Source organism: Dendrobates tinctorius, unplaced genomic scaffold, assembly GCF_039654945.1.
Source record: "Dendrobates tinctorius isolate UK_male_01 unplaced genomic scaffold, ASM3965494v1 ptg000062l, whole genome shotgun sequence".
Classification (NCBI taxonomy): Eukaryota; Metazoa; Chordata; class Amphibia; order Anura; family Dendrobatidae; genus Dendrobates; species Dendrobates tinctorius.
In genome coordinates, this window is record NW_027361730.1 from 25,862,603 (window position 1) to 25,885,724 (window position 23,122).

Consider the following 23,122-nt stretch of genomic DNA (forward strand, 5'->3'; position numbering starts at 1 on the left):
TAGCCTTAGATCAGGAATATAACAGCCATTTATAGGACATTTCATAACTTTCCCAAACTCCTATGAAAAAATATTCAGCACATCCTGCATTGAATTACTGTACCCAATTTATTATATATTTTAGGAGTCGGAGTCGGTCCATTTTATACCGACTCCAACTCCGACTCCACCTCCACCAAAATGAGCACTGACTCCGACTCCACGACTCCGACTCCGACTCCACAGCCCTGGCCGCTAGGGCTATCCTAAGCAACCAAACAAAGTAACAGCAATTGTCCTCGCAGGGACTCAGCACAAACAAACACTATTAAGGTGAACACGACTACCTCGGCAAAGGCCGGTTACTATAGGGCCACGATATGGCCGACTACGGGACCTTAGTTCTATTTTATCACTTATCCGTCCTGACGTCCCTCGGTGTCACGGATGATGTAGCTGCGGCATCGCAGCCGCTGGGCCCAGCTGCTGAAGATCTGGCGTAGTCTTTGGGCACCCCAGCGCCCAGGAGGGGTTGGGGCACAACAGGACCTGGTTGAGTCCTTTAATGAGGTGACCCCCTGTAAAGACAGCGGGGTTCCAGGAGGGGTTGGGGCACAACAGGCCCTGGGTGAGTCCTTTGATGAGATGACCCCCTGTAAAGACAGCGGGGTTCCGCTCGTAAGCGGGTTCAGGGAGACTCCAGTCCCCAAGCAGGGGTGTGTCGCAGTTACTAGGAGTGGCGGTTGGTAGGCCGTGTGCATACCCTGGGGCTGGGCAAAGAGTTTCTCTGTTGGCAAGGAGCAGGCCCCAACTGCCGACTGCAGCGGGGTGATGGCGGCTGCGGGTGGTGACGGACAGGCCACAGCTGCGGGCTGAAGCGGGGCGGCAGCGTCCGCGGGCGGTAGCGAGCAGGCCGCAACTGCGGGCTGGAGTGGAGCAGCAGCGGCCGCGAGAGGCAGCGGACAGGCCGCAACAGGCTGGAGCACAGCGGCAACGGCTGCGGATTGGAGTGAAGCGGCAGTCTCTGGTCGGTAAGCTCGGCGCCTCCTCCCCGAAGGCCACTGTAAATCTCCCCTCTGTTGCAGGTCTCCTCTCTGGTCACTGTTTGTCGCTATGGCTCTCTCACGCCCCCACAGTCTCTTGCTCCGTGTCTGCCGTTCTGCCAACTGCCTCCATTACGCGCTCCCTGCCCCTTTTATACTCGCCCCTCCCCTGGCTGTCCCGTCACTCAGCCGTCCTCCTTTTTCCTCCGTTCCCTGGGTATAGTTCCCTTAGGAACCGAAATGGCGGCCACCTTGGTTCCTGCCCGAACACTCTGCGGGGGCCTTCCTCCCTACATATGCTACAAGTAAAAACAAGTAATTTTATTGAGAAAGACACAATTAATTAAAATACATGAATGGTGGGCAAGGATACAAGATGAGAGCAAGACAGTGACAATTAACCAAGAAATGAGGAGGCCTGAAGCGCTACACTGCAGGTAATGAGCAATTGGTACTGGAAAGTGATTCAATAAGGAGAAATTATATTAAACTAGATGGAGGCTCGATGCTATCGCATTGTGAGGGCGGTAATGTCACGATGGGTGCAGACTTTGCAGCGTTGAGAATCTCCCCACACCACCCCCATGTGCTCACCCACCTATCCACTCTCTCTTTCCCCATGTGCTGGCTTCTCCCGTCTGTGCTCTCTTCTTTGACCTGTCTATACCACAGCTCCTGGGCATGGAGGAAGCAAAAGACAATACTGACATTACAGAAGGAGATCGCAGAGGATTTTGTGAGGTAAAATATTTTTTAAAAACAGTCAGTGAAATACTTTACCTCACAAAATGAATCCTCTGTGATCCCCTGCTGTAATGTCAGTATTGTCTTTTGCTTCCTCACGTGCCCAGGAGATGTGGTATGCTCCGCACACTGTCAGACACAGTCAGTTTTTAAAATGAACTTTCGTTCATGGGAAAACACCTTGAATGTGACCGGCTTCCTCTGCCTGTAGACACGTCGCGCATCTGCCGCCGGGATCAGACTAATGATTCACTGCAGGCACAGTAAATCAGGCCGCCGCCATCTTTGTGCAGACAGATAGCGGCAGTCACATTAAAACTGTGCATGCGCTCCTCCTGTCCAAAGATAGCGGCAGTAAGTGAATCATTCGGCTGATCCCGACGGCAGAGTGTTCGCGACGGTGTTTCGCTGGTGGTACCGCGCAAGAGGCTATGTGAGTGTGTGTGGTGCATACGGCGTATAGAGTGTGTGTGTGGTGCGACGGTGTTCCGCTCGTGGTACAGCGCAATAGATTGGTACCAGCAGCCGTTTATATATTGAGACACCCATCACTTGGGTGTCCCAATATGGCGGTTGGTGAACTTCCTCTGCTTGGAATCCTGGGATACGGTAACATCTGGACAGAACAGGAAATTAAAACATTACAAGGCAATTATATAAATAGATATCCAGATGGAGTTAAATATAGACTGCATGTATGGTGTGAGTTTGTGGGAAATGGATCTCCAAAAATCCCTGCACTGTGGCCAAAGTATAGCCGAGCTCCATGTCTATATTAAAACCACACACTTACAAGCAGTATATGCGGTAATGAGCCCTCCTAAATATGACTTCATATGCATCAAAACAGGCAACTGGAGTAAAGGATGATAATGTGAGTAGAAAAGATAGATTAGTAATTAACCATGGCTGTAAATATCTAAATGGTTTGGAGTGTAGTCAAAGCCCAGACCTTAATCCAATTGAGAATCTGTGCTCAGACTTGAAGATCAATGTTCACCAGAGGAAACCATCTAACTTGAAGGAGCTGGAGCAATTTTGCCTTGAGGAATGGGCAAACATTCCAGTAACAAAATGGGGGAAAAGCTCCTGGCGACTTATCCAAAGCGACTTGCATATGTAATTGTTGCAAAAGGAGGCTGTACAAAGTACTGACTTTAGGGGGCTGAATAGTTACTCACACTGAAATTTTCAGTAATTTTGTCCTATTTGTTGTTTGCTTCACAATTAAAAATAAAGCCAAATGTTCAGTTGTAGGCATGTTCTGTACATGAACTGGTGCAAACCCTCCAAAAAAAAAAAAACAACGTGAAATTCCAGTTTGTGACGTAAAAAAAACCCAAGAAATTCCAAGGGGGTGAATACATTTGCAAGCTACTGTATGTGGATATGTGTGTGTATGTGTATAATGTGATCCTTCTCACGTGACCTCGCTGCCTCGGTGAAAAGCGTCCTCTTCTTCTCCTCCACAGCTGGGGCAACGCATGGCAGTGTCCTGATATGCTGCCCGTGCCCAATTACTGACGTCAGCAGCCATCCTCTGATTGGCCACTGACTGGTATTGAAGCGCAGATAGCTAGTCTTTGTGCCACAGTACATCTCAATTCAATGTGTGCTCAAGGACGCACATTCAACTGAAAAGTAGAAAAGACATCAACGGCCCCCTGGACCAGGTCACATCAACAAAATAATATTGTGGTACCGTGTTAGCCAGAAAAATAGTTGTAAATACTTATGTCCCCCAAAAAATTGAGAAAAGTATTCAAGGTGTGATACCTTTATTGGCTAACCAGAGAAATTATATTTGCAAACAAGCTTTCAGGGCTCAGAAGGCCCCTTCATCAGGCCAGATTACAAGTGAATTACTGATAAGAGACGGCAACATTTAAATATTTAAATGTTGCCGTCTCTTCTCTAGCCTGATGAAGGGGCCTTCTGAGCCCTGAAAGCATGTTTGCAAATATAATTTCTCTGGTTAGCCAATAAAAGGTATCATACCTTGAATACTTTTCTCAATTTTTGGGGGGGACTTAAATATATACATGTATGTTTTTGTTTTGTGTGAAGCTTTTTAATTTTGCAATGTGATTGAAAACCATAACTTTTTTTTTTTTAGTTTGTCAGTAGATCTTCATTTTGGAACATTTGCTATATATTACATTAACAAGATTGTAGATGAGATTTTCCATTTCTCATCTACTTTGTGGAGGAAATGTACAGTGTAAATTGAGTATTTTAACTCATCCTTTGCATTCCAATGAAGGGGCTAGAGCACTCAGCCATGCCTTTATTTAATATATTCTGTTTCTAACATAGTTTTTGTTTTAGTTGCAGTTATGTAGGATTATTACATGGAAATTGTTTAATGTAATGATCATAAAAGTCTGTATGTGTTTTCTCTTGTTAAAATGCAGACAAAGCTAATTCAGAAAGATCTCGATGCCTTAAACACAGAACTGATGGAATCTTCCATGACAGATATTAGCACCCCAAGCTTCTTTGAACACTTCCACATATCTCCTGTGAAGGTAAGTCTGTGAATATTAGCATTTCTTTCTTTCTTTCTTTCTTGTTGATGCAAAGTTTTTCTTTCAAAATAATTTATTCTGTTTCACCGTCTTATTTTCGAGTATTTCTTGTTATCAGCAGTTATTTAGAAAGATGGGTGACAACGAAATGGTTTCTTATTAGATTCCACAGAGGTTTTCGCCGAAAACTGCCTAATTGTGCAATGATTTGTTCATAAATCAAAGTATCTCAAATCAAACGCTGATAACTTTTCTCTGTGGGTACTGAATGGAAGATGATACTTTTAATGACGTATTTAAACTTAATGGTAATCGTGTTTTAAATAAGCTGCATACATCAATACAAGTGAATATAATAAACTTTGTAATGTGCATTATTGGAGAAATATGCTTTCTTCTCAACCAAGCTACTCTTTCCTCACCCTTCTGCCTCCTGAACTCTCCATCCTTTCTGAAAAAAACAGCTGAAATCTGTCAATATGGACTGCTGGCACCGTGAGGTGTCACACAACTCATTATTCTCTATGGAGAAAGTACTTAGTAGAATGAGAAACCTTGGAGACACTGGCAGATTGTGCTGCCATTTTCAGAAAATGTATTTCACCCTAGTGCTGTATTCACAGCTGCACAGCTCAGTATTGCTGAATAATGTCTACCATGGTGTTGCTACTTTTGAACATCTTCTACAGAAAAAGGTCAGGAATTGCTCTGTTTCTTTGTACTGTGTATCGGAGACATCATAACAGCTGGTCTCTTTTTACAAACTCTGAGAGAATTGAAAACTGGAGATGAAAAACGGATTAAAAATGTACAATGCAGGTCATATAATTGGCAGAAGTGATGTTATTCCTCATGTATATACACATGACTGCTTATTTACGCTCTCCTAATGATTTGTTTGCAACTCTTGCATTTGTTTGTAGTTACATTTGAGCCTGTCTTTGGGATCCGGAGGAGAACAGTCAAACAAAGAGGATACTGAAATTGTTGCCATCAGTTCTATCAACCTCCTTTTGAAGAGCATTGGAGCTACACTTACTGATGTGGATGATCTCATTTTCAAGTAAATCTTTTATTTTTTTTAGTTATAATCTGATGGGAGGAGCACATATTACCGTATTTTTCAGACTATAAGACACACTTTTTTCCCCAAAAACTTTTAGGGAAAATGGGGGAGAGTCTTATAGTCGGAATATACTTACAAATACTGTGGCGGCAGCAGGAGTCAGGCAATTCTGCGGCGGTCCCGGTCTGATGCTGCTGGGTGATGATCACACTCCCTTCCCAGGCTGGAGCAGCAGATGCGGCAGGTTTGCCGGTGGTGCGGGGGGGCTCCGCTGGCATTTTGTGAAATCACGGAGGCTCCACACATCCATTGTTGCAATGCGGTGGCCTCCGGGAAAATGGCGGCTGGGGGCGGCGAATGCTCAGATTCAGATCTTTGGAACGAGATCTCGTTGCCGAGATCTCAATCTGCTGTGATGCGGTGGCCTCCGTGAAAATAGCTGCCGGGGGCGGCGAATGCTCAGATTGATATCTCATTGCCAAGATCTCAATCTGAGCATGCGCCACCCCCAGTGTCCATTTTTCTTGAGGCCACCACATCGCAGCAATGGATATGCGGAGTCTTCAGGCTTTCATAAGATGCCGGCGGAGCCCACCGCACCACAGAGCACCACCGCTGAACCTGCCGCACCAGCCTGGGATGGGATTTCCCGGAGGCCACTGCATCGCAGCAATGGATATGCGGAGTCTTCAGGCTTTCATAAGATGCCGGCGGAGCCCACCGCACCACAGAGCACCACCGCTGAACCTGCCGCACCAGCCTGGGATGGGATTTCCTGGAGGCCACTGCATCGCAGCAATGGATATGCGGGGCCTCTATGCTTTCACAAGATGTCGGCGGAGCCCCGAGCACCACCGCGAACCTGCCGCGCCAGCCTGGGATGGGTTTTCCCTGAGGCTGCCACACCAGCCTAAGATGGGAGTCATATCGCCGAACCACCGAAAGTCTCCTGTGACCCCGCTCCACGAGCGCTGCTGAAAGGGTAAGCTGAATTCGGACTGTAAGACGGACCCCCATTTGACACAATTTTTTTTTCCCCTATTTTCCTTCTGAAAATTTGGGGTGCGTCTTATGGGTCCAGTACATCTTATAGTACGAAAAATACGGTAACATTGGTTGAAATAATAAGCATCTGATTGAGTGGGACAAAGGCCTGTTTTGCACAAGCTTATTTTTGCCCTGTATTAACACTGAGTAATAAAGGTGCAATAATTCTCATATGAAGCTGGCCCTATTCACTGTTTACGTCTTAAAATAATGAATTCCGCAAAACTCTTAGGCTGTGTGCCCATGATGCGATTTTTAAGCGTTTTCGGCGCGAAAACGTTTAAAAATCTTGTACATGACGCACCCCATGCATTCCTATGTCATTCCGTACATGCTGTGCTAATGCTGCGCTTTTTTCCGCGGCGGAATCGCATCGCGGAAAAAATCGCAGCATGATCATTCTTTTGTGCGGAATCGCAAAGAATTGCTGCGATTCCGCTCCCATAGGAAAGCATGAGAACCGCTTACTTCCCGCATGTGGCTATGCCCACCATGCGGGAAGTTAAGCGTCTCATGTGCGGTTGGTACCCACGGTGTGGAGGAGAGGAGACTGTCCTCCAGGCCCTGGGTACCATACCCCTGTAAAAAATAAAAAATCTGGGTATATTTACCTTCCGACATCCCGCGCTGCATTCCCGGGCCTCAGCGTTCCCAGTAATGCCTTGCGGCAAGTCCTGTGATGACATAGTCTCGCGTGACTCTAGCGGTCTCGCAAGATCGCTATAGTAACGCGAGACCAACGTCATCACAGGTCTCGCAAGGCATCGCTGGGAACGCTGAGGCCCGGGATGGCAGCGCGGGACGTCGGAAGGTAAATATACCCCAATTTTTTTTTTTATAATTTTTAACATTTTATCTTTTACTATTGAGGCCGCATAGGCGGCCTCATAGTAAAAAGCTGGACACACTTGTCAAACACTATGTTTGACGAGTGTGACCAACCTGTCAATCACTTTCCAAGCGATGCTTCAAATCGCTTGGAAAGTGCTTGAGAAAATCGCGGCAAAATCGCGAACAGAATCGTGGTGAAATCGTGCGGAAAAAAACGCGCGATTTCTGGGAAGGAGTCCGGTTTTCATTGTGCGTTTTAAAACTCTACGTGGGCCCATAGCCTAAAACAGATATCCCCCTGGAAGAACTGGTGCTTAAATCTGATGATTTCCATGTGCTACTGATCCGCCCTTATCTTGCATTACTCTAGATAGCTTACCCCTTATTTTCGTACTTTGAATCTGTAATTGGTAAGGGCACTGGTGGGAGTGCATTATCACATAGAATAAAAAGAAACAATATATTGTTTTTCGGCCTCTTATTCTTGAAAACATTTGAAATCTGATTGCTTTACAGCATTATTAGTGCAACTTATGCTGCCGCACAGGGGAGCAAAGGGTATTGCAGCCCACTTCCACAGCAAAGACACATAAAGAGGTGCATTATGATTAGCTATTAGGCTGCAAAAGGCTCAAATTCTCTTCTTGCACTGGGGGCCTCTTCTGTCTGAGTTCACCTTTGCTGCAGATCTAGTATTATAAATGTGAGAGGTAAAAAATAACACAGAAGTACAGGTGATCTGTATATGTGAAGGCACATAGATACAAAACCCTGTGCCTTTATAAAGTGTCCTATTTTTTGTAATAAAGGCGTTATGTCTTGACAAAGAATAGACGTTAATAGAATAGAAAGGGTAAATAAGTCTGTCTGATTTTTATTTTTTAACGATGTGTAATATTGGTTGCATGCTTTTATTGAAAAGAGGGGTTTTCCGGTTCCGTCTGAAGAATCCACTGTGGTGGATAACCGGACATGTTTGGGCGCAGAATTCCAGAGGATGGGGAATATTCAGGAGAAATCTTGGAGGCGATTGGGTGAGGAATGAATAAGTGTGGAGGAGGGAAGAAGGTCTTGGGAGGACCGTTGATTACGTGAGGGAAGATATTGAGAGATTAATTCGGAAATATACGGAGGAGAAAGGTTATGGATGGCTTTGTATGTCAGTGTTAGTTTAACCTGATAATGCTGGAAATTGGGAGCCAGTGAAGGGATTTGTAAAGAGGGGGAAGCAGGAGTGTAGTGAGGAGAGGGATTAATTAGTCAGGCAGCAGAGATAAGGACGCACTGGAGAGGTGCGAGAGTGTTAGAAGGTAGGCCACAGAGGAGGATGTTACAGTAGTCGAGGTGGGAGATGATTAAGGCATGCATAAGCATTTTGGTAGAGTGAGGGTTGAGGAAAGGACAGTTTCTGAAAATATTTTTGATCTGGAGGTGACAGGATGTTGCGAGAGCTGGATGTGCAGTTTAAAGGACAGGGCAGAGTCATGGGTTACTCCGAGGCATCGGATTTACGGGACACAGAAAAGTATGATGTCATTTATTGTGATAGATCAGGTAGTATATTAGTTCATATTTGTCCACATTGAGCTTGAGGAAGTGAGAGGAGAAGGAGGATATGGCTGATAGACATTCTGAGATTCAGACAGCAGAGAGGTGACATCTGGACCAGAGAGGTAAATGTGAGTTTCATCAGCATATATATGGTACTGGAAGCCATAGGACTTTGAGTGGTCCCAGGCCAAGGGTATAGCTTGAGAAGAGAAGGGGTTCTAGGACAGCGCCTTGAGGGACATCAACAGAGAGAGGTGGGATGAGGAGGTAGTGTGGGAGTAGGAAACGCTAAATGTGCGGTTGGTAAGGTATGAGGAGATCCAGCAATAGGGCGAGGTCTTTGACACCAGAGGAAGAGAGGATCTGTAGTAGGAGGCAGTGGTCAACTGTGTCGAAAGCAGAGGACAGGTCAAGAAGGAGGAGTATAGACAATTGTCTGTTAGCTTTGGCTTGTAAGTAAGTCGTTAGTAAGTTTGGTCAGGGCAGTCTCAGTGGAATGATGGGGACGGAAGCCAGATTGTAGGTTGCTGAAGAGCGAGTTAGATGCAAAGTGAGAGGAAAATTCAGCGTGGACGTGCTACTCAAAGAGTTTGGAAGCAAATGGGAGCAAAGATATGGGACGATAGCTGGACATAGCGCTCGGGTCAAGGGATGGCTTTTTGAGGATAGGTGTGATTGTGGCATGTTTGAAAGCGGAAAAGAAGGTACCAGGTAATATTGAGAATTCTGATGACATGACGGTACAAGAATTCTGCGCAACAACCATAAATCCTATCACTAAAAGAGCAATGAGGCTGAACTGAGATGAGTGTTGTCCAGCATTATGCACGGCTTCATCAGGAATAGTATACATGAGACACTGTTAAATAGACTTATTGCACTAGGTGGCGCTTCAGCCCTTCATTTAAACTGTTATTACTCCTGACAAAGCAGGGTCAATACTGCAAAACTTTGATATCAGTTAGTTTTTTTCCCTTTCTTAATAGTTTCTATGGGTATTCTTTTCAGTTCTCTTATTCTGATGGGGATTTTAGCCTTTGGCAGTAATCTTGTTGTTTTTTTTGTTTTTTGTAAGTAATAATACACAAATTCCAAAATGGATTTTTTTTTTATATTTGACGGTCTCTTCCATGTTAAGACATCAAGCATATACTAGAGTCTTGTAGATCTCCCTTATAAAGCCTGATTATTTTCATTTAAATGTGTGGACAAGCACAGGTATAATTACTACACTAAAAGCATAATACTACACTTTACACAGCTGGAGATTCATGTGTCTTTTATATGCTCTTAAACTCTTAATGTGGAAAAGTTAATATGGTCACTTTTTCACATGACAGCGAGTGGTATACATAGAAAAAGTAGTTTAAAAAGAGTTGCCGTTATATAAATGTATAGATATAATTAAAGAAAATTTGGCAGCACTGCCAAAAGAAGCCAGGTGCAATAAAACCTGTTAAGGTGATGTCCAAACCTCCAAAGTAGAAAATCAGAAAAAACAGTCAGCACTCCAAAAATTAAAATGGAAAACTATGGCTTTACTGATCCATTAGCAGCAACGTTTTGGCACATTTCTCTGCCTTTCTCAAGCCTTGGAGTGCTGCCTGTTTTTTTCTGATTTAGATATAGCTATAGAGCTATAGCTATAGAGATATTGAGGTAGAGATATAGCTATAGAGATATAGCTACAGAGACATTGAGATAGAGATATAGCTATAGAGAAATTGAGATAGAGATATACCGTAGCTATAGCGATATTGAGATAGAGATATTGAGATAGAGATAGCTATAGAGATATTGAGATATACATACAGTGGGGAAAAAAAGTATTTAGTCAGTCAGCAATAGTGCAAGTTCCACCACTTAAAAAGATGAGAGGCGTCTGTAATTTACATCATAGGTAGACCTCAACTATGGGAGACAAACTGAGAAAAAAAAATCCAGAAAATCACATTGTCTGTTTTTTTTTCATTTTATTTGCATATTATGGTGGAAAATAAGTATTTGGTCAGAACCAGCAATCAAGATTTCTGTCTCTCACAGACCTGTAACTTCTTCTTTAAGAGTCTCCTCTTTCCTCCACTCATTACCTGTAGTAATGGCACCTGTTTAAACTTGTTATCAGTATAAAAAGACACCTGTGCACACCCTCAAACAGTCTGACTCCAAACTCCACTATGGGGAAGACCAAAGAGCTGTCAAAGGACACCAGAAACAAAATTGTAGCCCTGCACCAGGCTGGGAAGACTGAATCTGCAATAGCCAACCAGCTTGGAGTGAAGAAATCAACTGTGGGAGCAATAATTAGAAAATGGAAGACATACAAGACCACTGATAATCTCCCTCGATCTGGTGCTCCACGCAAAATCCCACCCCGTGGGGTCAGAATGATCACAAGAACGGTGAGCAAAAATCCCAGAACCACGCGGGGGGACCTAGTGAATGAACTGCAGAGAGCTGGGACCAATGTAACAAGGCCTACCATAAGTAACACACTACGCCACCATGGACTCAGATCCTGCAGTGCCAGACGTGTCCCACTGCTTAAGCCTGTACATGTCCGGGCCCGTCTGAAGTTTGCTAGAGAGCATTTGGATGATCCAGAGGAGTTTTGGGAGAATGTCCTATGGTCTGATGAAACCAAACTGGAACTGTTTGGTAGAAACACAACTTGTCGTGTTTGGAGGAAAAAGAATACTGAGTTGCATCCATCAAACACCATACCTACTGTAAAGCATGGTGGTGGAAACATCATGCTTTGGGGCTGTTTCTCTGCAAAGGGGCCAGGACGACTGATCCGGGTACATGAAAGAATGAATGGGGCCATGTATCGTGAGATTTTGAGTGCAAACCTCCTTCCATCAGCAAGGGCATTGAAGATGAAACGTGGCTGGGTCTTTCAACATGACAATGATCCAAAGCACACCGCCAGGGCAACGAAGGAGTGGCTTCGTAAGAAGCATTTCAAGGTCCTGGAGTGGCCTAGCCAGTCTCCAGATCTCAACCCTATAGAAAACCTTTGGAGGGAGTTGAAAGTCCGTGTTGCCAAGCGAAAAGCCAAAAACATCACTGCTCTAGAGGAGATCTGCATGGAGGAATGGGCCAACATACCAACAACAGTGTGTGGCAACCTTGTGAAGACTTACAGAAAACGTTTGACCTCTGTCATTGCCAACAAAGGATATATCACAAAGTATTGAGATGAAATTTTGTTTCTGACCAAATACTTATTTTCCACCATAATATGCAAATAAAATGAAAAAAAAAAACAGACAATGTGATTTTCTGGATTTTTTTTTCTCAGTTTGTCTCCCATAGTTGAGGTCTACCTATGATGTAAATTACAGACGCCTCTCATCTTTTTAAGTGGTGGAACTTGCACTATTGCTGACTGACTAAATACTTTTTTTCCCCACTGTATATAGATTTTTTTTTTTTCCTATAACATGACATGCAAAAAACACAATCCAAAAGCCTTAAGAGTAAAACAGTAACAATATATACCACTTCTATCAAGCAAGATAACTATCATCCAAAAGAAATGGAATCTGCACTTCAAGTCTCTATCTTAAAACGTTGTATAAACACAGGTATAAAGACTTCACAGGGCATTGACACACGAGGATGGGTGGGTAAATAACCAAACTTATTTCAGTTATCTGACCTGTATCACTTTTTGCAACTACAATCTTTTAAAGGTCTCATTGAGCCTAATGTGTGTCCCATAAATTCCTCCCACCCCATAACGTTCCATTGTGTTATTTAGCAAAGCCGTAAGGTATTCCATTATTCTATCATCTTGTATTCGTAGTTGAAATTCGCTAATTGAAGTGGATTGAGTAGACTTCCACTTACAGGCAATCAGACACCTACCAGCTATCGCCATGTGCAGTAGAAGTTGTTTAATTTTACTGCCCAGTTGGAACAGTGGGATGTTACATAGATAAAATTTTGGATCCTAAGTGATCCACAGGCCATTGTCTTTAAAAATAAGGGGCTTGCTATTTTCCCAGTAACCTTTGAGAATTGGGCATGACCAGAACATATTGGGTAGATCGCCTTCTGGCGTTCCACACCTCCAACCAGCTGTAAGGGATGCTGGGATTAAATTTGTGCGAGAGGGAGTATGATACCAAAGCATAAGTAGCTTATATCAGTTTTCCCTGTAAGTATAAAATGTACCGTAGATATCTTGGCTGCATTTTTATTACTATTATTATTATTTATTTATATAGCGCCATTAATTCCATGGTGCTGTACATGAGAAGGGGGGGTTACATACAAAGTTATAGATATTGTTATATATAAACAAATTTACAATGACAGACTGGTACAGAGGGGAGGGGACCCTGTCCTTGCGGACTTTTACATTCTACGGGATAGTGGGGAAGAGACAGAAGGTCGGGGGTGCAGCAGCTCTGGTGGTGGTGAGGCGGCAGAATGGTCATTGCAGGCTGTAAGCTTTCCTGAAAAGATGGGTTTTCAGGTTCCGTTTGAAGGATCCGAGGGTGGTGGATAATCGGACGTGTTGAGGCATGACATTCCAGAGAATATGGGATATTCGGGAGAAATCATGGAGGCGGTTGTGTGAGGAACGAATAAGTGTGGAGAGTAGGAGGTCTTGGGAGGATCGAAGATCACGTGAGGGAAGATATTGGGAGATTAGTTCAGAAATATAGGGAGGGGAAAGGTTGTGCATGGCTTTGTAGGTGAGTGTTAGTAGTTTGAACTGGATTCGTTGGGCAATTGGGAGCCAATGGAGGGATTTGCAGAGGGGGGAGACAGGGGAGTAGCGAGGAGAGAGGTGGATTAGTCGGGCAGCAGAATTGAGGACAGACTAGAGTGGTGCAAGAGAGTTAGCAGGGAGGCCACAGAGGAGAGTGTTGCAGTAGTCAAGGCGGGAGATGATGAGGACATGTACAAGAGTTTTAGTAGATTGACGACTGAGGAAAGGACGGATTCTGGAAATATTTTTGAGTTGGAGGTGGCAAGAGATTGGACGTGTGGTTTGAAGGACAGGGTAGATTCGAGAGTTACTCCGAGGCAGCGGATTTCAGGTGTGGGAGAGAGCATGATGCCGTTTACCATAATAGATAGATCGGGTAGGGAAGATACGTGAGATGGAGGAAAGATAATGAGTTCAGTTTGGTCTACGTTGAGTTTTAGGAAACGAGAGGTGAAAAAGGAGGATATGGCTGATAGACACTCCGGGATTCTGGACAGCAGAGAGGTGACATCTGGGCCAGAGAGGTAGATCTGAGTGTCATCTGCATACAGGTGGTACTGGAAGCCATGGAACTTTGAGTTGTCCTAGGCAAAGAGTATAGATGGAAAAAAGTAGGGGTCCCAGGACAGAGCCTTGGGGGACTCCAACAGAGAGGGGGCGGGATGAGGAGGTAGTGTGGGAGTGGGAAACGCTGAATGTACGGTCAGAAAGGTATGAGGAAATCCAGGACAAGGCAAGGTCTTTGATGCCAAGGGAAGAAAGAATCTGTAGCAGTAGGTAGTGGTCGACTGTGTCAAAGGCAGAGGACAGGTCAAGAAGGAGGAGGATGGAGAACTGTCTGTTAGCTTTGGCTGTGAGTAAGTCAATAGTAATTTTGGTCGGGGCAGTTTCAGTGGAGTGGTGGGGGCGGAAGCCAGATTGCAGGATGTCAAGGAGGGAGTTAGATGAGAGGTGGGAGGAAAGTTGAGCATGGACATGCTGTTCAAGGAGTTTGGAAGCAAACGGGAGCAGTGATATGGATTGCAGGATGTCAAGAAGGGAGTTAGATGAGAGGTGGGAGGAAAGTTGAGAATGGACATGCTGTTCAAGGAGTTTGGAAGTAAACGGGAGCAGTGATATGGGGCGATAGCTGGGAATAGCAGTTGGGTCAAGGTTTGATTTTTTGAGGATGGGTGCATTTCTCCATATCTGTTGCAAGGGTCGGGAGAAAGATGTCCTTCTAAAAAATGTTCCCACCTATTCATGTAAGAATAATTCTAGTGGTCATCTGAATTGGGATTAAGTAAAACCTGGTAGATGTCCAATATCAGACCCTTGGTTGAAACACCAGCCCTACACAATCTGTCTAAAAGATTAGGGAGAGATACCCTGAGGGTTGAAAAAAGGGAGTGCATAAAGTGTCTGATTTGCATGTATCCTTAGTGAAAATTGGCAGGTAGATTAAAATTAGTGCATGAGCAATTGAAAGGTAATAGAATCCTGGAATGAGTACCCACTATATCCATGAAGCAAAAAATTTATTTATTAAACAATGGTTTAGTCTGATTGTTGTTCAGACTAGCAGGCAACCCAGGATTTAACAGGAATGAGGTCAGAGGAAAGTGTGCGGAAATAAATGGGGATTTTTTTTCTTGCATCCGCCTTAGTAAAGATTATTGCTCCCAGCATAAGCAAATCTAGTTTATTGCAAGAGGTCCCCCAGAGTTAAGAGGTAGGATGTATTGGAGCTAACCAAAGCTTCTCGACCTGCATCCACCTAGAATATTTTCTGAGGTAAGACCATGCTGGGATATGATGTATATGGCTTGCCCAGTAGTACTTAACAACATTAGGATTCCCCAGTCCACCCCTTAATTTATTCGCAAGTAGAATTTGATTTTTAATCCTGTGCCTTTTGTGACCCCAAATAAATCGAAGGATAAGTGATTGAATGTTGCGTAACTGCCTATAAGGGACACTCATGAGGGAAGGTTTCACACAAGTAGAGAAGCTTCTGGAGTAGGGTCATTTTGACCGCTGAGATTCTTCTGAACCACGATATCTGAAAGCCATGTCACATGGAAAGTGATCGTTTAAGTTTTGTAACTGTTTGTCAATCATATCCCCAGGTATATTAAAGAGGTATATTTCCACCTATAGCTGTAATTGTCTTTTAGTGGACTGAGCTCGCTTGTCGAGATATTGAGAGGAAGGGCCTCTGTTTTACTGTTATTAACTTTGTAGCCTGATAGTTGACCAAAACGACCCAATAAAGTATGTAAATTGGAGAAGGTAATGTTTAGTTGGGATAATAACTATAAAACATCATCTGCATTTAAATTCCCTGTTGCCCATCATCACTCCATGAATGTTTTGGTCAAGGTGAATGGCTGCACTTAACGGTTCTATACATAAAACAGAGTAGGGGGGATAAGGGACACCCCTGGAGCATGCCATTGTGGATTTAAAAAGGCTGAGAGAGTGTATGTGGAAGATTAATCAATGCTGAGGGTTGGGAATATAGACTCCTTAAAGACGTAAAAATTGGCCCCGTTAGTCAAAATTAATGCAAAGTTTCAAACATGAATGGCCATCCTGGAGGTTCAAAGGGCTTTTCAGAGTCTAAACGAAGTAAAAGAGCTGAGCTCTCAGTTTTAGTCACTACTACTGTAAGGTCTATCACTTTACTTGTATTATCCCCTCTTTGCCTACAGGGTATAAACCATACCTGATCCTTATGAACTAGGTGGGGGAGCCAAGCCAACAGTTCTAGCAGTGAAGATTTTTCAGTCTGCCTTAAGTAGGGATATGGGTCTGCAGTTAGTGCAGTATAAAGGGTCTTTTCCTGGTTTTGGAATGTGGGTGATATCTGAATGTAGCATAGTGTGGGGGAGTATTAGAGAACCTGTAAGAAAATCATTAACTAGGATAGTTAAATGGGGAGTTACTGTAAGTAATGTTTTAGAATATAAATAGATCAGTCCATCTGAGCGAGGTGGTTTACCATTCAGGAGTAATTTAAGTGCCTCATCTATTTCTTCTTGAGTAATTTCTTTATTAAGGGAGGCTATGGCTTCCTCAGGGAAGGGTTGGAAGTCTACATTGCTGGAGTAATGTTTGAATGATTACTTTCCTCTCTTCTGGTTTGGAATAATAATCTTTATTTTTATATAGCGCTAACATATTCCGCAGCACTTTACAGTTTGCACACGTTATCATCACTGTCCCCCGATGGGGCTCACAATCTAAATTCCCTATCAGTATGTCTTTGGAATGTGAGAGGAAGCCCACGCAAACACGGGGAGAACATACAAACTCCTTGCAGATGTTTGGAAGGGGGATTGTCACAAACTGAACATAATTTGGATAGATGGTCATGGGAAATCTTAGTAGTTTTAGTGGGGTCATGTAGGACTGTCCCAAAGTTACCTTGCCAGAAGAGTGAGATTTGTTACTGTGAAAAATATTGGATACATGCCGTATATACTCGTGTATAAGCCGACCCCCCCCCCTTAAATTTGCCACAAAAAACTGGGAAAGCTTATTGATTCGAGTATAAGCCTAGGGTGGAAAATGCAGCAGCTACTGGTAAATTTCAAAAATAAAAATAGATACCAATAAAAGTAAAATTAATTGAGACATCAGTAGGTTAAATGTTTTTGAATATCAGTATTTAATGAGGAGCCCCATATAATGCTCCATACAGTCCATGATGGCCCCATAAGATGCTTCGTACAAAATACACCCCATATAATGCTCCATACAGTTCATGATGGCCCCATAAGATGCTCCATACAAAATACGCCACATAAAGGTTATGGCCCCATAAGATATTACATAGATTATGCTCCATAGTTTATGCCCCCGTATGCTGCTCCATAATTATGCCCCCATATGCTGCTCCATAATTATGCCCCCATATGCTGCTCCATAATTATGCCCCCATATGCTGCTCCATAATTATGCCCCCATACGCTGCTCCATAGTTTATGCCCCCATATGCTGCTCCATGTTTATGCCCCCCATATGCTGCTCCATAGATTATGCCCCCATATATTGCTGCTGCTGCCAATAAAAAAAAGACATACTCACCTCTCGTCGCTGGGGGCCCGATGCGGGTATCCTGAGAAGGCAGTGACAGGTTCTGATGTCACCGCTGGCTCAGGACCCCGGCACTGGCGATATTTACCAATCCCCGCTCCATCGCTGCGCGTCGCTCTGTCTGCCGGGTACCTCTGTCAGTGACGTTCAGGCAGAGGGTGCGGTGCGCACTAACTACGTCACCGTGGGGGGCGTGGCCTAGCGCTGATGTGAGCAGACGCTAGGCAAAGGAGCTCTGCCATCAGCTTTATGTAATATCCTTCATCAGGCCGCTTTAGCACTGATCTGGGCACATCTATCGGCACAGTAAGTGCTTAAGAGTCGGGAGGAGACGCCGGGAGTACAGAGAAGCGCTGAGATGGGAAGGAGGAGGCAGAAAGATATCGGGGAGGACGGCAGCGTGACTGCACAAGATGGCGCCGGGAAAGTGGAGGAGGCGCGGAGACAGTCTGAGAGCTATGATAAACGGTCACAAATCCTCCAGAAGTTGCAGCGCTTTGCAAGGGAGGAGGAGGGGGACACCGGAGAAGGTACTGTGCTGGAGGGGGAAGGGGTGAGCGATGAAGCCACAGGAGACGCTGATAACAGGAGAAGAGGGGGAGGGGAAGTCGCTGCCCCTGAATGTATGTCTGAGGAGGAAGACAGTGGAGCCGATGATGAGACCCCTGAGAGAGAGCCAACCCTGAAAGATGTCTTTATGGTGGTGTCGTTTTGCAAAAAGACACTGACTAGATTGAATAGCCGGGTTGATAAGATCAAAGAAGAAATCACTGGCATTAAGGAGGCACTGAACAAGACAGATACCAGGATGGGTGCTGTGGAAGAGAGGGTGAGCACCACTGAGGATTCTGTAAACAAAATGCAGAGAACTCAGACCCAGCATGCTCAAAAGATATCAGAAGTGCACTTAAAACAGGACGATTTAGAAAATAGATCAAGGAGGAACAACCTTAGATTTGTGGGCTTTCCGGAAAAAGCAGAGAGCAGTGATCCCACCGACTTTATTGAGCAATGGATTTTATCCAAGATCGGCAGAGATACGCTCTCCAGGGTGTTTGCGGTAGAGAGAGCACACCGTGTCCCCCTACGACCCCTCCCACCGGGTAGTCCTCCACCGTACTATGCTGGCCAGGATACTAAATTGCAGGGACAGAGAGACTATCCTCCGGGAAGCCAGGAGGCTGCAGGACCTCACGTTTAATGGAAGCCGTATTGAAATATATCCGGACTATTCAGCAGAGGTCCAGAAAATGCGGATGAAATTTGGCGAGGTCAAGAGAGGAATGAGAGCGCTGGGAGTGAAGTATTCTATGATGTATCCTGCCAAACTGAGAGTAGCAGCGTTGGGATCTGTTCAGTTCTTCCCGACCCAGAGGAAGCCGTCAAATGGATGAGAACAATCGTTCCAAGTTGGGAGCAGAGAGAGACGGAGACGGATGAAGTAGTGACTCTCGGACATATTTCCTTTTTTCTTTTTGATGTGGTGCCCTGAGGTACCTGTTTTTTTCAGAACTATTTTTAGGGGTATTGATCCCCGGGCGTTTTTGATGATTCTTGCAATATCCTTGTTAGAAAATGTTATGCGGCCTGATTAGTATTGATGAGCATTCTTGTTTTTGATGGTGGGAGTGATGGACGCCAGAGGAAGGAGACTCAGTGGCTTTATGTGGGTCTGCAATAACTGGGGGCTGGCTGTATCCTCTCTCGTTGGAAAGAGAGAATCAGCTAGATTGGGACAGAGGGGAGGGGGGGGGGAGTGGAGGGAGGTAGGGGGGGCCTTGTTATGGGGTAGTTCATATACTGCAATATAATATAGTGACCACAGGAGCTCGGCTATATTTTATATTTTTAGGACATAATGAGTGGTGATGCAAAAATTCTAAGTTGGAACATACGGGGAGTGTCTGATCCAAATAAAAGAGCCGCAGTTATGGCAGAAATTAGGAGGCATAATCCAGCTATTACATGTTTATTGGAAACCCATTTGATTAAAGGAAAGGAAAACTGGTTGGAGGGGAAAAAATGGATCACTCGGGCCTATCACTCTATGTATTCAGCTTACGCAAGGGGAGTATCTGTACTGATACACTCTCATACTCATTATGAAGAAATTGATTCTTGCGTAGATAAGGACGGACAGTTTGTGTCTCTGCACTGTCGAATTTCTGGAATATGCATGATTGTGGTGGCCCTCTATATTCCACCCCCATATTCGAAAAAGAAACTGCAGGAGATTTTTGAGTGGATTGGGGGGAGAGGGGATTGTCCAGTGCTAATATTAGGAGACGTTAATAATGTTATGAATGAGTTTTGGGACCGGGCGGGTAATGGGGGTAATTGCCCTAGGAAAAACAAGATGACTCCATTTGGGATATATGTTAGCGAAATGGATATGATAGACTTATGGAGAGTACGCAATGAGGGGAAGAAATGCTTTTCGTGTTATTCGACTTCGTATCACACTTTATCACGAATAGACTTAGCACTGGGTAATAGGGGCATGGACAGAATGGTTGGGACGGTGGAATACTTACAGAGACTTATCTCCGATCACAGGGCAGTTGTGGTTAGTCTGAGAGTGGGAATGGGGAAAGGGAAGAGAGCAGGGGGGACAATTCACCCGGAATGGCTCAAATGTTTAAACATGGGAACTATTAAAAATGATATTGTTGAGTTTTTTCAGTTAAACGAAGGTACTGCGGATCCACTTATTGTATGGGATACCATGAAAGCTTACTTGCGGGGATTATTCATACGAGATATCTCGAGACAGAAGATACGAACGAGGCAAGTGAATCAGGAGGCAGCAGATAGGCTTAGCAGGGCAGAGGAAGAAATGATAGACCCAATGCCGACACCCAAAACGCATTAAAAGAAGCACAAGAGGAAGTAAATAAGTTATACCTACAAGGGATAGATAAGAAAAGGGCATTCCAAAAAGCATTGTTCTATGAAGAGGGGGAAAAGGTGGGACATTTATTATCAGTGATTACTGCAGCACAGAAAAAACCCTCACAAATATATGAAATTGTCACTAAAGATGGGGCAGTCCATAAGGATACCACCGGGATATTGGAGTGTTTTAAGGAATATTATGTTGAACTGTATACCTCGGAATTGAGGGCCTCGGATCTGGAGATGGATAGATATTTACAAGAGATAGAGCTACCTAAGTTAGATGATATTGATAAACAAAACTTGGAAGAATTATTTACTGTGGAAGAGGTAGAGAAGGCTATCCTATCATTAACAAATGACAGGTCACCTGGATCTGACGGGATCCCAGGAGAAGTGTACAAAGAATTAATAGAAATTGTAGCACCCAAACTTAAGCACGTACTTGAGGTGGCAGTAGAGAAAGGGGTATTGCCAGGATCTATGAGGGAGGCTGTAATCGTGGTGATTCCTAAGGAAGGGAAGGATGCCTCATCCGTAGAATCCTATAGACCAATCTCGTTATTGACATCAGATGTTAAAATACTAGCCAAAATGTTGGCGATAAGAATGTCTAGAGTTGTCCCCAAATTGATACATCCAGACCAATCAGGGTTCTTACAAAATAGTTCCACCGCCATTAATCTGCGAAGACTTTTTTTAAATATTCAAATTCCAGCAGATAATAGGGGGGAAAGGGTGGTGGTCTCACTGGATGCACGAAAGGCATTTGATAGGGTAGAGTGGAAGTATTTATGGGCAGTACTGAAATGTATGGGATTTGGGCATAGATTTATCTCCTGGGTTAAGTTACTGTATGTAGACCCGAAAGGATATATTAGGATTAATGGGGAGACTTCGGGGGCATTTGGGTTGTTCAGAGGAACTCGTCAGGGATGTCCATTGTCACCGTTATTGTTTGCTGTAGCGATGGAACCGTTAGCGATAAAAATTCATAACTCCAAAGAAATACAAGGCTTTAGATATGGGGAATTGGAGGAAAAGATCGCCCTATACGCGGATGATATACTCCTTTTCTTAAAAGACGGCGGAGAAGCATTGACTGAGGTCATGGGCCTTATAGGGAAATTTGGATACTTTTCCGGATTGAGAATTAATTGGGACAAGTCATGTATCATGGGGATTGATAGAGAGCTGGGAGATCAAGATGTGGGGGGGTAGTTAGACACTTGAAAGTAGTTAAGGAATTTAAATACCTCGGAATATGGGTATCTATGCCTATATCTAGATTTCTCGAACTAAACTTGGACCCATTACTAGTTAAATTTAAAGTTAAGATGACAGCGTGGTGTAAGCTAGTACTATCAATAGTGGGGAGGACAAATCTAATTAAAATGATTCTGATGCCTCAGTTGATGTACGTCCTCCATAATGCCCCGATTTGGATTCCCAAGAAAAAATTTTACGAAATTAATACCATTTTTAGAGAATTGATTTGGGGGAAAAAACAAGCAAAAATTAAATTGGAAATACTGCAAAGGGGGAAGGAAGAGGGTGGGTTGGCGGCACCAAATCCATGGATATACTTTGTGGCAACGCAGGGGCAGCACTTTAGGGGTTGGCGAGAGGAGGGGAACTTGAGCGTTATGGGGAGAGTTTTGGCCCAACTGACCAACAAGAGAACATTGGTACAGAGTCTAGAAGCAGGAAACTTTGGGAGATTAGGGAAGGACATGCCCACATTTGGACTAATGCACAAAATATGGCAACATATCAAAATTCTTAGAAGAGTTGAGGAATTGACGACATACACACCTATCTGGGATAATGTGAACCTTTCTGAACTATACAAACTGAAGGACTTTATTGATTGGGAGAGGAGAGGTTTGCAATATGTGTGGCAACTATTGGAGGGGTCTGAGATCAAGTCTTTTACTGTTTTGAAAGAAGAGTTTGGACTCCCATGTAGTGGGGAATTTCGATATTTTGGTCTCAGGCATGCATTTCAAGCGCAGAAACAGATAATGAATATGACGGTGCAGAGGGATGTGGTATTGGACTATGTGTGTGCGTCTGGGGGTACGAGAGGTGTTATATCTACCATCTATAGAGATTTATTATATTCTTACTTGACTGGGTTTCCTCTAACAGTAAAATCTAAATGGGAGAGAGGTGGGGGAAATAGTAGATGACACATGGGAGTCTATTTTAGAGTATATACCTAAACTCTTTGAGTGAGCCAGGTAGGATATCGCAAATATATATTGTACATAGAACATATAAGACTCCAGAACTTATGAGGAAAATGGGCTTGAGGGATAATGCGGAGTGTCCAAGATGTGGGTATGAACCTGCGGGAATGCTCCATATGCTTTGGTCTTGTCCAAGACTTTCATTATACTGGGAGGAGGTTATAGGGCTTGTTGAGAAGATATACCGATGTGATATAGGAAGGGACCCAGTAACGTGTGTGTTGGGGTATGTGGAGGAGGTGTCGGTGGGGAATGCCTATAAATCCATCATAGCAAAACTCTTATATATTGCCCGTAAGCTGATAGCTCAAAAATGGATCGATGCTGAACCCCCAACGACTGGGGTGTTTGTTATCCGTGTGAATAACGTAATCCGATTG

General features: G+C 44.0%; 1 protein-coding gene across 2 annotated transcripts in view; it reads left to right on the top strand.

Moving 5' to 3' along the window:
* Positions 1-23,122, top strand: part of VPS13C (vacuolar protein sorting 13 homolog C) — a 518,321-nt gene that overhangs the window by 440,774 nt on the left and 54,425 nt on the right. For both annotated transcript variants that reach the window (XM_073579421.1, XM_073579422.1), the window contains 2 exons: positions 4,181-4,294; positions 5,218-5,357. In XM_073579421.1, coding sequence (XP_073435522.1) covers positions 4,181-4,294; positions 5,218-5,357 — 254 coding nt within the window. The remainder of the gene's footprint in view (positions 1-4,180; positions 4,295-5,217; positions 5,358-23,122) is intronic.